The 16,120-nt window shown below is 41.3% G+C and overlaps 1 protein-coding gene across 2 annotated transcripts in view; it reads right to left on the bottom strand.

The window, feature by feature from the left end:
- NETO1 (neuropilin and tolloid like 1) overlaps positions 1-16,120 on the bottom strand; it is a 206,537-nt gene that overhangs the window by 19,565 nt on the left and 170,852 nt on the right. For both annotated transcript variants that reach the window (XM_056521455.1, XM_056521454.1), the window contains exon 8: positions 5,219-5,332. In XM_056521455.1, the coding sequence (XP_056377430.1) occupies positions 5,219-5,332 (114 nt within the window). The remainder of the gene's footprint in view (positions 1-5,218; positions 5,333-16,120) is intronic.

The raw sequence follows: 16,120 nt of genomic DNA, 5'->3' as shown, positions 1-16,120 counted from the left end.
CCAAATGGGTAAAAAACTGAGACAAAGATTGACCACACCTCAAGAATACCACCCTGCTAGGTACACAATGAATAATTATAAAGATAGTTTTGAAAAAATGCAGGATTTATTAAAACAACAGTTGCATAAATAAAAAATCTATTGGTAAAATTATCAGAGCAATATCAATATTAACTTAAACTGTCATTGGGCCCTAATGACAGGATAATAAAAATATTATAGAGCAACTACCTATTTTATGAATTTAAAAGATATCTGCAGATTTTCAGCAGCAAATGTCTGTAGTCCGGAATGGACTGTTAATCCAGCACTTATGATGGAAATCGCAAAGTCACTATTGGAAGTAAAGTATGCTGCCTACAGTCTCTAAACAGATAGATGGTTCGATCTCACCATAGCTGCTGGTCCCGTACTGCGATGGGCCGATAGATGCAAGTCCTGTGATGGCTGCAATGATCCCGGCGTGAAAGCCTAAGCGGGCGAAGGGCTCCGGCAGGAGGCTCCCTTATGAGTGGTCCGTAGTGTCGGCAAACTCCCATGCAGGTATCGGGCCCTCGCTGTGTGGATTATGGCTGGGTTCTGGTAATAAAGACAGCAGGTTTGTAGTGCACTCGGTGAGAAGGAATGATTGGTAGGACCAAATCTGCAGATATCTTTTGAATTCATAAAATAGGTATTTGCTCTATAATATTTTTATTATCCTGTCATTAGGGCCCAATGACAGTTTAAGTTAATATTGATATTGCTCTGATAATTTTACCAATAGGTTTTCTATTTATGTAACTGTTGTTTTAATAAATCCTGCATTTTTTCAAAACTTTCTGTCTCCAATAATTATTCATTGTGTACCCAGCAGGGTGGTATTCTTGAGGTGTGGTCAATCTTTGTCTCAGAATTGTAAATTAGTTCTATTTAAAAAATCTAAATCCTTCCATTACTTATTAGCTTCTGTATGATCCACAGGAAGTTCTTTTATTTTTGAATTTCCTTTCTGTCTGACCACAGTTCTCTCTGCTGACGACAGTGCTCTCTGCTGACACATTTGTCCCTTTTAGAAACTGTCCAGAGCAGGATAGGTTTGCTATGGAGGTTTGCTTGTGCTCTGGACAGTTCCAAAAATGGACATAGGTGTCAGTAGAGAGCACTGTGGTCAGACAGAACCGAAATTCAAAAAGAAAATAACTTCCTGTGGAGAATATAGCAGCTGATAAGTACTGGAAGGATTTAGATTTTTCAATAGAAGTAATTTACAAATCTGTTTAACTTTCTGGCACCAGTTGAGTACCCCTTTAAGTTTATAAGGTTTTTTTTTTGCTGCTCATCCTGACCACAAGCATAGCAAAAGGCCCACAATCACCTCCTTACACTATTGCTAACTCTCACTTTAATTATTAGGCAGTACGATCCTAAGTCTGTAAAATCATAGGGAGAGCTGTGCATCAAAACAGTAGTTACAGCCACATAGTTCACGGTATCCTCTCCCTACATCCCTCTCTATAATCTATGCAGGAAGGTGCAAGACAATGCTTAAACTTGGAGACACAAAAAAACACCCAATTGTAGGAGGTCCAAATTAGATTTTTTTCACTAAGGCTTATGCGCACTTGGCTACATTTAAGACCCTGACCTAAATATTGTCAATATGTCTGACATTTTGTATGATTTCTTTTGTTTGCCAGGGGTTTGGGTTAATGTTGATCTGTGCCGACTTTGCAGTCGGACACCGGCTCTCCCGTAGGGACGGGCTTCACCTCAATGGGGAGGGTGCAGCTGTGCTTGGGGAGAAGATGGCTAGAAGGGTGGAGGAGTGTTTAGACTGGGAGGGGGGAACCTATAACGTACAGTAAGAAGATATTGTAGATAGAGAGGGGGGACTTATTAAGGCACTGGGGGGGGGGGTGGAGCAGAGGGAGGGGTTTGAATAGTTAATAGGGAAAAAAACATACACCATTGAATTGCATGTTAACTAATGCCAGAAGTCTGTCCAATAAAACTGACAAGCTGGAGTTTATAATGTCTGAGGAGAATTATGACATAGTGGGTATAACAGAGACTTGATTGGACGATAGCTATGACTGGGCGGTCAACACACAGGGTTATAGTCTATTCAGGAAGGATCGGACAAAATGGAAAGGGGGACGAGTTTCTCTTTATGTAAAGTCCAGTCTGAAGGCCGCACTGCGGAAGGATATACGGGAGGGAAACGATAATGTGAAGTCATTATGGGTGGAAAAAAAAATTCTGATAGGGGTTTTGCTATAAGCCACCAAACATAATGGAAGAGCCAGAAGATCAATTACTGAGGCAAATAAAGAAGGCAGCAAATCAGAATGAGGTGATAATAATGGGGGACTTTAACTATCCTGATATAAATTGGGAGACTGAGACCTGTGAATCTCATAAAGGAAACAGATTTCTGACTATAGCTAAAGAAATAGTGATCATAATATAATACATTATAACTTGTTCTTCAATAAGGGAATATCGCGAAGGGCCACAAAAACAATGAACTTTAGGAAGGAAAAGTTTGATCAACTCAGAGAAGCCCTTAACAATATAAGAACGGATAATGTCCTCAAAACAAGAATACTGACACTAAATGGGAGATTTTTTTAGAAAATTTAAAATTCTCACTGTGAGATGTATATACCTCATGGGGATAAAAGGGTCAGGAATAAAAGAAAACCAATATGGATGAATAAAAATGTTAAAGGAGCATTAAATGACAAAAATAAAGCATTTAAACTACTAAAACAGGATGGCAGTGAAGAAGCATTAAAAAGCCATAGAGAAAAATTTAAAATATGCAAAAACCTGATAAAAGCCGCAAAAATAGAAGCAAAAAGACTCATTGCCAAAGGGAGTAAAACTAACACCAATATGTTCTTTAACTATATCAATAGCAAAAAGGTAAAAAATGAAAGTGTAGGCCCTTTAAAAAGTGATGAGGAAGACATTATAGACGGGGATCAGGAAAAAACAAATATATTAAAGGGGTATTCTGGGCAAAAACATTTTATCCACATTTTATCCCCTATCCAAAGGATGCTGCTGAGACCCCCCGCGATCTCCCTGCAGCACCTGCATTCTATGCGGGTGCTGAATCTCCAATTTCAGAAACCTCCAGTTTTCCGGGACTGGGGACGTGACGTCACGCCACGCCCCCTCCATTTATGTCTATGGGAGGGGGCGTAACGGGAGTTGTAGTGGTTTGGGGGGTGGGTGGAAGATGTGTGGGCGGGTGACAAGTTTGTCACCTGCCCACACATCTCCTGCCTGCAACACATGACTACAACTCCCAGCATGCTCTTATAGTAAGGACATGCTGGGAGTTGTAGTCGTGCGCCAGCACAGCACAACTACAGTTTCCAGCATGCCCTTACAGTAAGGACATGCTGGGTGTTGTAGTGTGCGGCAGGGGTGGATGACAAGAACATCTCCCGCCTGCCTGTGTCACACGACTACAACTACCAGCATGTCCCCCATAATGCCTACAGAACTCGCTTACCAAAGCAACAATTATAAATGTCCCTCTATATCCACAGGTGCTCATCTTCTGCTCACATCCTCATGAAGATAAACTAGATTGGCTTGATAACGTCTGTCCTTAGTAAACCTATGCTGACTATCACTCATAATACTATTGCCCCCTACATATTCCTGTATGGAGTCCCTCAAATAGTTTTCCCACAATGGATATTAGGCATATCATTTCTATAATTACCTGATGAAAAATAGGAGCCCATTTTGAAGATCAGCACTTCATTTAATTTACCTTGGACCATATATAAATTAAGCCAGTTCATTAGGGAATTTACCATTATTTATGGGTCCTACATACTTTGACTTTGTTATATATATAAATATATATATATATATATATATATATATATATATATATATATATTTCTTCTTTTGGGAGGGGGAGGTTATTTTGTTGTCCATTGCCATCTGCCCTTTATTCTGTATTGTTGCATCTTTTATTATTTTTAAAGGGGTACTCCGGCGCTAAGACATCTTATCCCCTATCCAAATGGGGCTGATGGTAATGGGGTGCTGCGTGAAAGATCACAAGGGTCCCCAGTGGCGGGATCCTCGCGATCAGGCATCTTATCCCATATCCTTTGGATAGGGGATAAGATGTCTTAGCACCGGAGTACCCCTTTAAATGCAATTTTTCTTGTCATTTTATTTTTCCATCTGTATCAGTACAGTGGTCCCTCAACATACGATGGTAATTCATTCCAAACGACCCATCGTTTGTCGAATCCATCGTATGTTGAGTGATCTGTGCAATGTAAAGTATAGGAAGCTGTACTCACCTGTCCCCGCCACTCCAGACCAGGTCCTCACCGCTCTCGATGCTGTCCCAGGGGCTCCCGATGCTGTCCCGCTGCGCCGGTGTCTTCTTTGCGATCCTCCGGCTTCTTCCGCATCTTCTGCAGGGTCCGGGCCTCGCTTTCTGGTGACGTTATTATGCTGCTGCGCCCCCCCCCCCCCCCCCCCCCCCCGGCGTGCGTAGTGACGTAATAACGACGCCGGAAAGCGAGGCCCTGACCCTGGAGAAGATGCGCAAGACACCGGAGGATCGCGAAGTGGACCCGGAGCAGCGAGAATAGGTAAGCGAACCTGCCAGGGATGCTTAAACTGCTATCCGACAGCAGCTTAAGCATTTTGCGCTGTCGGATAGCAGTTAATGCGATGGCCCCGACATATAAAAGCATCGTATGTCGATGCTGACATCGACATGTGATGGCCTCTAAGAGGCCATCGTATGTCGATTTTATCATATGTCGGGGCCATCGCATGTCGGGGGGTTACTGTATTTGACAACAGCTTCTCTCAGACTATGTTCTGTAGTGCAGCCCTTAACCCAGCCTTCACACTGATATCAATTGTTCATCAATGTTTTATACAGTTTATATTAGATACAAGGGTAAAAAAAAAAAAAAACTTGCTGCAAAAAATTTGTAAACTCCGTCTCTTATTTCAGAAAGAACTAAATTTTAGATTTTTTTTTTTTACTTTTGTTTTATTTTTGGATGGAGGGATGGATCATTTGACTGATCATTTGAATTAAACTGATACTAATGCCAAATAATATACATGTTAAAATACCTCCATCCCCCACAAAACTAATAACTGTAAACCACATTTTTATTAATATTTTTGTATGTGTAATAGAATGAGCTCTTATAATTAGTATTCCATGTATTACCTTTGCAGTGATTTTCATCCCAAGGGTATACACAATTCTGAACTCCATTGCAGACCAATGTATTATTAATGCACATATTACTATGACAAAAAAATGAATTTGCTTCACACGGAGCTAAAAGGAAAAAGGAATAAACAGTGAATAGTAATAATTCAGATAATATGGTATACCAATTATATCCACTGTAAAAGAAAAAAACGATCATAGCAGAACATAATAATTTCTTAGAAAAACAAACCATAAACACAACATAGTCCTTCTTACACAGTATTTGCTAATTTTGTTTTATTACAGCTACAGATTAAATGGACAGTCCGTTTGGGCACTCTAAGTAAACATTACTTTTTTTTACAGCCAAGTATTTCGGGATCACTTTCATTCTTTTCATATACACATAAAACCTGATCTGAAAATTAAAAACACAATAAAATATCCCTGTATCTAAATATTTTCTCTAAGTCACATAGCATATTGGGACAGATTTACTACTGCAAATGTGTAATCATTTCGGCATCATTTGCACCAAAAAGCCAGATTTCATGCACCACATTTATACACTTCAAGGGTTATGGTCTTGGCCAAAGGGAGTGAAAAAAATGCAACATCGTGCACTAAAAAATGTGCCAGAATTATGTGTGCACAAAATCTAGGTGTAGTTTAATCAACAATTTTTAATTAGCATAAGTCACTGTGGAAAAAAAACTTTTACTAAAATTTTGCATTAAAGTATACATTTTTTTAAATAAAAATTTATAAATTATATATACAGTATGTGTGTGTATATATATATATATATATATATATATATATATATATATCACTACAACTGAAGAGGTAAAAACTATATTCGATCCTATCAATTATTTATTACCTCCTTCTCTACACAGAGATAGAAACTGTTAGTAACTTTTTTTAATCCTATACCCCAAAATATAAAACTGGTGATACAGATATCTTGACATATATTTAGTAGAGATGAGCGAATCGCAGCTGACGAACCCGAATTCATTACGAATTTCAAGAAAAATTTGATTAGCAACGAATGCGAATATCACCGCAATTCTATAATGCGAATCACTTCATTAAACTCCATTTACTGCGGTCCAGGCTCCAGGGCATCTAAAATGGCGGATCCACATGTCAGTACATCAGGCAAGGAACGCTGGGAAGGTGGGAAGGCAAGGTGGGAAGACAGGTAGGCGGGATGACCCTGAATCCCAAGCAGGATGCAGCCTATCAGCAGCCAGTCACCCCTGTGATGTCACAGCCCTATATATTCGGTAGCCATTTTCCTGCTCTTCATTTTATTCATTACACTGCAGAGAGATTGGACGGACATCGCTGTGTGTGTGTGTTACACAGAAAAGCTCATTCCAGCAGTGTTTCACCTCCTAGTCCCCTCAGCCTTCGGTAGGACTCAGAGCACAGCGTTTTTGCACTGAAATTAATTCTTACTGCAGCGATTAACCCCTCAGTCACTGTGAAAAGCATTGTATTACAGAGAGGCATAGGTGTGTTGCCTCAGCTGCAGAAAGGTTTTCACAAGTGGGAGAAATAATTTTTTTAGGGCAAATCTGTGTCTTTGTTCCACAACAACTGGTGTGCTGATTATAGTAGTCTGTAGACAGTATAATCCATACCCAGCAGTCCATTCCTAATAGTATTTTTGCAATTTTGGGTTTAGTACACAGTGACTGTGTTTGCAGCACTGTTGTGTACTGCTGGTGTTGTGGGCACATTTTTTTAAAAATTTTTTTTAGCATACTGTTGCGCATTTTTAAGTGCAAACAACATACCTACATCTACGTAGTGTACCATTTTGTACCTGTTAAACTCTCAAGGGCCTAGATACTGTGAAAGGCCAGGGAAAAGTAATCATTGGCTGGTGTTTTACAAAAAATATGTGTTTTAAGCGTATTGTAGCACATTTTTCTACCCTCATAATTGTAGACCACATACATACATCTAAGTAGTGTACTATTTTGTACCTGTTAATCTGTCAAGGGCCTAGATACTGTGGAAGGACAGCCAATAGTACACACCTGCTGCTGTTCTAGACAAATACTGTTTTAAGCGTAGTGAAGCGTATTGTACTCCCCTCATATATGCAATAATTATGTCAGGCAGAGTAGTGCCAGGACATGCACAGTGGAGTGGCAGAGGCCTAAATTCATCAGGCACAGGCAGAGGTCGCAGCAGAGTAGGGGGCGTGTGGCAGCCAGAGTCGCAGCCAGAGGTCTGAGCTCCCGGAGTCAGCTAGCAGTCGTGTTTCGACTAGCTACCCAGCAGCCGTGACTGATCGGTTCACGCGGTCATCCACTTCATCCCAAGTCACGTCCGACACCCCCAGTCAACAGTTGGTGGGTTCCTCAGACTCAACCCTCAGTTGGCATGGCCATCATGCTGCTGCTGCCACCTCCAGGCTCTGTCATTGTGCTGCTCTATGGTCTCCTCATCCTAATGCTACCACCTCCAGGCTCTGTCATTTTGCCGCCATGTGACTCCTTTTTAGATTTTGTCCTTTGTACCCACACGCCAGGGCACGGGACACTAAAACTTGGGAGTGTTAGCTAAAATTTTAATGTCAAAATCTTAAATTTCAATGGTCTAGTCATGCTTCTGCCAACTCCAGGCTGTGCCATTCAGACACTCTATGGTCTCTTCTCATACTTCAGCCAACTCAAGGCTGTGCCATTCAGCCACTATGTGGTCTCTTCTCATGCTTCTGTCAACTCAAGGCTGTGCCATTATGATACTATATAGTCTCCCCATGCTGCAACAAACTCCAGGCAGTCATTCAGCCACTAAATGGTCTCCTCATACTGATGCCCCCTCCAGGCTCTGTCATTGTGCTGCCATGTGACATGTGACTTTGTACCCACACTCCGGAACCAGGGACACTAAAACTAAAACTTGGGAGTTAAAATTTCAATTTCAAAATCTTCAATTTCAATTTCAAAATTTAAATAAAAAAAATCTTAAATTTCAAAGGTCTCCTCATGCTTCTGCCAACTCCAGGCTGTGCCATTCAGACACTATATGGTCTCCGCATGCAACCACAAACTCCAGGCTGTGCCATTCAGCCGCTATATGGTCTCCTCATGCTTCAACCACCTTCAGGCTGTGCCATTCAGCTACTATATGGTATCCTCATGCTTCTGCTACCTCCAGCCTGTGCAATTCAGCCACTATATGGCCTCCTCATGATTCAGCCACCTCTAGCCTGTGTCATTCAGCCACTATATGGTCTCCTCATATTTCAGCCACCTCCATGCTGTGCCATTCTGCCACTATATGGTCTCCTCATGCTTCAGCCACCTTCAGCCTGTGCCATTCTGCCACTGTATGGTCTCCTCATGATTCAGCCACCTCAAGGCTGTGTCATTAAGCCAATATATAATTTACTGATGCTGCTGGGCCTGGGCCTAAACATTTTTATGGTAGCACTAGCTACCATAAATATTTAATTTAAATTTCAAAATTCATCTTTTAACCTTAGGGATTGTGAGGCCCTAGTGTCTACCCATGCTGCTGCCAGCTCCAGGCTGTGTCATTCAGCAACTAGATGGTCTCCTTATGCTGCCAACACCTCCATGCTGTGTCATTTAGCCACTATATGGTCTCCTCATGCTGCCAACACCTCCACGTTGTGTCATTCAGCCGCTATATGGTCTCCTCATGCTGCCAACACCTCCACGCTGTGTCATTCAGCCACTATATGGTCTCCTCATGCTGCCAACACTTCCAGACTGTGCCATTTAGCCACTATATGGTTTTCTCATGTTTCAGCCACCTCAGGGCTGTGTCATTCAGACACTATATGGTGTCCTCATGCTTCTGCCAACTCCAAGCTGTGCCATTCAGCCACTATATGGTCTCCTCATGCTGCCAACACCTCCACGCTGTGTCATTCAGCCCCTATATGGTCTCCTCATACTTATGCCACCTCCAGGCTCTGTCATTGTGCCGCTCTGCGGCAGTGATTCTAATAGCATTACCTGTAATCTGCATGTCCCACTGAATAACAGTATTATTTCCCTGCCCCAGCACACTCCATATGCGTGCTAGAACAAAGCAAAGTGTTCTACACCTCTACAACCCTATTGAAGCTGTTTGGAATTAGAAAAGACAGGACCGACGAATGGTGCCTCGTGTATTACCCCAGGATATATAGGGGAGGAGAGATGTGGGGGGGGGGATACCCCACGGGGCTTACAGATGACCGCTCACATCCAGGTACAAAATAGAAGGCATATAACCCCAGCAATAATGGGGTACCATCAAATGAGAGTTGCTGACAAGCCAGTGGGTTGCAGGAACCGACCACGGTCATCCTGTGGATATGTGGAGGAGGCTGAAGGAAAAAGGACCCTTAGAACATGGCACTGCAAATTCTTAGATGGAAGAAAAAGTCCATGTAGTAGTTAAAAGGTCCTCAGCAGGACCATTTATTAGTAAAAAAACAAAGCAGGTGATTACGCATTTCGGGAGGAGCCCTCCCTTCCTCAGAGTCGCACGACACTTGATGAATTTAATGGCTCCTACGCCCATGGTACCAGCTTAGACTGCTTTACAGGGCTGAAGTAAATGAGTGTGGGTTTGTGTCTGAAAAACGACTGCTGCAACTTTTTTGCAACTTTCAGAGAAAAGTTGGACATAATGAATCAGTGCCCACTGCGTAAAACTAGTCTAAAGCACTGCAAATGGTAGTTCACTTTCAAATATGATCAAAAGCAAAAGTCTCACAAAAGTTGCAAGTGACTGAGACTTTTTATACAACAATTTTACACACAAAAAAGTTTTAAATTGCTTGATGAATTCCCCTCCTTATCCTCTATCCAAAGGATAGGGGATAAGATGTATGATTGCAGGGGTCCCGCCATTGGGGACCCCCACAATTTTGCCATTTTGTGCTGGGCGCTGCGTCCGAGACGGGGAGATCTGTGCTCGGTAGAGTCTACCAGAAGTATGCTGTATTAATAGATGGGTCTTGGCAGCTTGTGATTGCACTGTGGGCAAGAGATTGGTTACCTTTATATCAGCTCTATGGGAGAGTTATCATTGAACTTGACGGACTCTTTTTTTTTTTTTTTCAACCATACAAACTATCTATGTAAGCCCAATTGTAAAAACTACCTGAAATATAGATACATATTTAAAAATAATAGTGTAGCCATATGTCCAAGTTTAAAATAATATTTACAATTTTAGAATTAGTTTAATAAAAATCTGCAGAGGTTATTGTATAGGTAAATTACTTTGCTTTTGCACTGGGAAATGTATGATTGTTCTCAACTATGATATTTTAGTGATCGCACTTTATGGACTATAAGGTGTTAGCCCACATATATTAACCCCTTAAGGACCAAGTCCATTTTTACCTTAAAGGAGTAGTCCAGTGGTGATTCAGTGGTGAGCAACTTATCCCCTATCCTAAGGATAGGGGATAAGTTGCAGATCGCGGGGGTCCGACCGCTGGGGCCCCCTGCGATCTCCTGTACGGAGCCCCGACAGCCCGCGGGAAGGGGGCGTGTCGACCTCCGCACGAGGCGGCGGCCGACACGCCCCTTCAATACAACTCTATGGCAGAGCCGAAGCGCTGCCTTCGGCTATCTCCGGCTCTGCCATAGAGATGTATTGAGGGGGCGTGTCGGCCGCCGCCTCGTGCGGGGGTCGACACCCGCTATCTTGGCGGAGAGCCGGGGCCCCGTACAGAGAGATCGCAGGGGGCCCCAGCGGTCGGACCCCCCGCGATCTCAAACTTATCCCCTATCCTTAGGATAGGGGATAAGTTTTTCACCACTGGACTACCCCTTTAAGGACCTGGCACATTTTATTTTTGCGTTTTTGTTTTCCTTCTCGCCTTCTAAAATCCATAACTCTTTTTATATTTCCATCTATAGACCCATATAAGGGCTTGTTTTTTGCATGACCAATTTTACTTTGTACTGAAACCTTTAATTTTACCATATAATGTACGAAGAACCCAAAAAATATTTTTTTAGGGAGGAAATTTAAATGAAAACCACAATTTTGCATATTTTGGAGGGTTTCGTTTTCACACTATACACTTTACGGTAGAAATGACATCTGCTCTTTATTTTGTGGGTCAATACGATTAAAATGATACCCATGGCTAGATACTTTTATATTTTTGTACCGCTTAAAAAAAATCTAAAACTTTTTCTACAAAATCAGTAATCTAAAATTGCCCTGTTTTGACCACCTATTACTTTTTCATTTTTCCGTATATAGGGCGGTATGAGGGCTAATTTTTTGTGCTGTCATCTTTACTTTTTATCGATACCACATTTGCATATATAAAACTTTTAGATAATTTTTTATAAAAAACTTTTTGGAATAAAATGTGACTAAAAAGCAGCATTTTGGACTTATTTTTTACGTTTACACCGTTCACCGCACGGGATCATTAACATTATATTTTGACAGTTTGGACATTTATGCACGTGGCAATACCAAATATGTTTATTCAAAAAAAATTACGCTTTTTGGGGGTAAAATGGGAAAAGCTGACAATTTTTATTTTTATTGAAGAAGGGGATTTTTAACTTTTTTTTATTTTTACATTTCTCAACTTTTTTTTATACACTTTTTATGTCCCATAGGGGACTATCTATAGCAATCATTTGATTGCTAATACTGTTCAGTGCTATGTATAGGAAACAGACCAGAGCAGGAGATGCCAGGAGATGGATGGAAGTAGGTGAGGGGACCTCTGTCCGCCATTACAGATGATCGGATCCCCGCGACAGCGCTGTGGGCGATCCGGTCATCTATTTTAAGATGCGCACTGCCGCAGATGCCGTGATCTGTACTGATCACGGCATCTGAGGGGTTAATAGCATCTGAGGGGTTAATAGCGGACATCCGCACGATCCCGTGTATGAAGTGAGCACCGCTCCAATGCTCGCGGTCATACAAAGAATGTAAATTGTACATCCTGGTGCGCTAAGTACCGCCGCACCGGGATGTACATTTACGTCCGTGGTCGTTAAGAGGATAATGACACATTCTATGTGGTCATAAAGCTGGATCAAATACAGTGCAATGGCTTTGGCTGAGACATTAAGAATTACAAGCTGTAAGAAAAGACATGTACAGCAGATGGCAGTGTTTGATCATAAGACAAGATGTTTCTGCAGTCTGAGGTATGGAATGCTTAGTAGTGTATTGTATTACATTTGTACATTTTCTCCAGTACTTTTAAATGTATATGTATAATATTGTTACATATCCAGATTTAATTAATCACAAAACTTTTCCATGTGCTAAGAATAGCTGCAAGAAAAATTGCTCTCCTCTGCTGCACTACTTTTATAAGGGCTTATTTATAAGGGGGTGCCAGTGTCCCAGACTTGATCAGAGTCCATAGAAATATAAAAAGCAATGGTGCAGCACTCTAGGTTTCAATAAAAAAAAAAAAGGTGAAAACTTTTCTTTAGCCCATTTAAAAATATGTGTTTTCATTTTTTTGGTTTGTTTACTGTTTTGAAAACAATGCAAGTAAAAAAAAAAAGTGGAATGATCATACATTCAAAAGTAGGAAAATACAGAGCAAAATATAGTTAATATATTATAATAAAGAGAAAAGATAGTTGTAAGAGAAAGCTTACATATAGTACCATTTTTTGGATAGAAACCCGGGGTGCTGTGCCATTGCTATATATATATAAATATATATATATATATATATATATATATATATATATATATATATATATATATATGTAGTAAAATAGACAAGTTAAGACATCGGCACTCACCGCTAGATACAAGACTAGAAGCTCCTATATGGAAACGCAGGTGAAATGGGACTGCAGAGATGCGTGGGCGCTCAGAGGCAATTACCGGTAATTTCACGCAGTGTGCGCTTCTTCGAGGCCGGAAGAAGCCCACACTGCGTGAAATTACCGGTGATTGCCTCTGAGCACCCACGCATCTCTGCAGTCCCGGTCCACTGGTGTTTTCATATAGGAGCTTCGAGTCTCATATCTAGCGGTGAGTGCGGATGTCTTAATTTGTCTATTCTACTGAATATTTATCAAGTGTGTCCTTTGCCTTACATCCTAGCACCATCATAGACTCTTTTTTGGATCGTCTGTATTTGCTGTGCTGCTATTCTGTTCAAGCATAGGAATTAACCCCCAATAAGCCAGTGACTAGTGGTGCCGTCTGTGCCATCTACACATAAACATAAACCTGTCTAATTCCTACATCTTCTGAAGCGCAGGCATGGACAAAGTCCAGTGAGGTTGGGACTAGCACTCCTCTGTGCTCACTCCCATCCTATCAGACTCCTGTCTGAAAACAGAGAGGAGTGGATCATACAGCAGCCTGCAGTAATTAGATGAAGAGACCCAGTACAGTACAGAAGACTCAGCAGAAATAATTTACCAATGAAAAACATCCACGTATTTCAGCTTATGTTAACAGTCTATTGTTTTTGTTATAACCATCGCTATTTATGGATACCTATAATGTGAATGCTGGGATGTATTGTATGTTATGCTCTGTGGCCCCTTGAAAACATATATCTTATGACTTTTATCTCTCTTTTCGCCACTTTATTGAGGACTCTATCCAATATTGCATTCTAAAATGTCCTGCTTAGTTTGTAATTTCCTATTAATTTGACATAGTCTATATAGCATAGAAAAAAGTTTGAAAAATTATTAAAAAATAAAAAAAGGTAGCTTTGCTACCATGGACTCCTTTGAAGAGGTCACTGATTGCGAAAACAAGCAATAATTACAGGTTTTGGCACTAAGAAGCCTAAGTATGTGACCTTATTAACCTCAGCTTCCTGAAATCAGAAAACATCTAAACATAATCTACATTGTAACATTAAAATGTTATTTAATACGTGAAATAGCGTGACAGGCCAAAAAGTATTCAATTATCTTAAATGTCAATACATGGACGATAAAAGTTTCCTTTAAAGAACAAACAAAATATAAATCAAAGCTAAATTAAATAAACTAAAAAGGGCAGAACAGACTTGACCACAGAAATAATGTAACATTTTGATTTATCTTGAACTTTTCATAAATGCATTTCAGATTCAGACATGATACTTATATTGTAATAATATATAGTTGTGCCCAGAAGTTTTATGTACAGGAACACAATTTTCACAATTTAAAGTATTTATCCCACCAGAGATTTAAAACAAAGTCATCAATATGTGTTGTGTGATCGGTGAAGTGTAGATATTAAGTTTTCATTCAAGAGGTTTAAAATAAAATGACATTAAGGTTAAGAAATCCTACCCTGTTTTCAAATTTTGCCTCCATCTTTCCAGGTGTTTTATTTGTATTTACAGATGTAGCCTCCAACGAGAGTGTGACGGCATACCATCTGGAAACCTCCTGGCATTGGGCAGTATGTATGGCTGATGATGCATAACGCATGGATTGTCATTCACTACTGTGTATGCAGATATATACAGTGAATGCTCTGTATAAGGCCCAACAAATGTGTTTGGTGGTTTGGAGTTAAATGGTAATGCATACATGCATTGCCAGTTACTACTACAGTATACATTGGTGTTGCCGGGTGCTGTTCACCTAGCCTAGCAAATGTTTAGTGAGCAATGAGGCATACAGTGCTATATGCTTCACCTCTCACTATACAGGAGCAGAGATTTTGGCTCAGGCACAGGATGCTGGATGGAAAACATTTAAAAACCTACGGCCAATCAGGGATACATAAGGTGAGAAGTAAAGGTGTGTATTGGCCCTTTAAATAAGTAAAAGAGGCGACACGTGGCTCCTATAGACCATAACTAAAAGTTCAGAGGAAGGAGCATGACAGCAGCCAAGAAAAAGGACCCAGGGCAGAGACCAACAGACCAGGCAGTACGCAGACATGAGATGCCCATTGCCAGAAAAACTGTGAGCAGGGAGCGAGCAAGAAACTTGAGCCAACCAAAAGCTTTAAAACCTAACACTGGCATAGCATCGGTCAGTAACCATTGCCCCTGTGACACTAAGCCGATAGGGGGAATAACCCAATGGCCAGGCAGCCCCACTGCTGCCTGACCAAGCCTCGGGGACGCACCAACCCAAAGAAAAAGTAACACAGCAACAATGGCCGCCACAGAGCACCACACTGGTGTGAACACCTACCATGTGCTACCTGCCAAAAGGCTGGGAGAATGCTAGGAGGAAACCCATATGCAGTCTCCTAATAATTAAAAATGCCTGGGCCGAATGGGTGGAGTGGAGTGTTGGCTATGAAAGAGGGAACAGATTACAAATGTAAAACAAAAATAGAGAAACAGAGGCATAGCCGCACAGTCACTTTTTGTATTTTGATCTACCTGTTTCTCAGCATAATTGAAAAAACTAACCAGTTGTTAGTATACATTTTGATCAAAAAGTACAAGCCCATTCACCACGTCAAGGACACTTAGTCAGAGTGGGTCCCACTGCGGCGACCACTGCCCCCATGACACCTAGCGCATAGGGGGAATGACCCAGTGGCCAGGAAGCCCCACTGCTGTCCAAACAAGATGCTTTGTCTGTGGGGTGGGGTGCTGCCACGCCACACCACCCTTTTTACACTTTTTATGTCCCCATAGGGGACTATCTATAGCAATCTTTGGATTGCTAATACTGGTCAGTGCTTTCCATAGGCATAGCACTGATCAGTATTATTGGCAATCTTCTTCTCTGGTCTGCTCGATGTCAGACCACAGGAGAAGACCCCGGGAGAGTGGCGGAGGCAGGTGAAGGGACCTCCGTCTGCCATCTTGGATGATCGGATTCCTGCAGCTGTGCCACCGGTTATACAATCGGCAATTTAAAGCGCTGCTTTGCCGCAGTTGCCGTGATCTGTATTGATCACGACATCTGAGAGGTTAATAGCAGACATCAGCTG

Source organism: Hyla sarda, chromosome 5 (genome assembly GCF_029499605.1).
Source record: "Hyla sarda isolate aHylSar1 chromosome 5, aHylSar1.hap1, whole genome shotgun sequence".
Lineage (NCBI taxonomy): Eukaryota > Metazoa > Chordata > Amphibia > Anura > Hylidae > Hyla > Hyla sarda.
The sequence above is the reverse complement of the archived record's forward strand: the minus strand, read 5'-3'. Positions and strand labels throughout refer to the sequence as shown.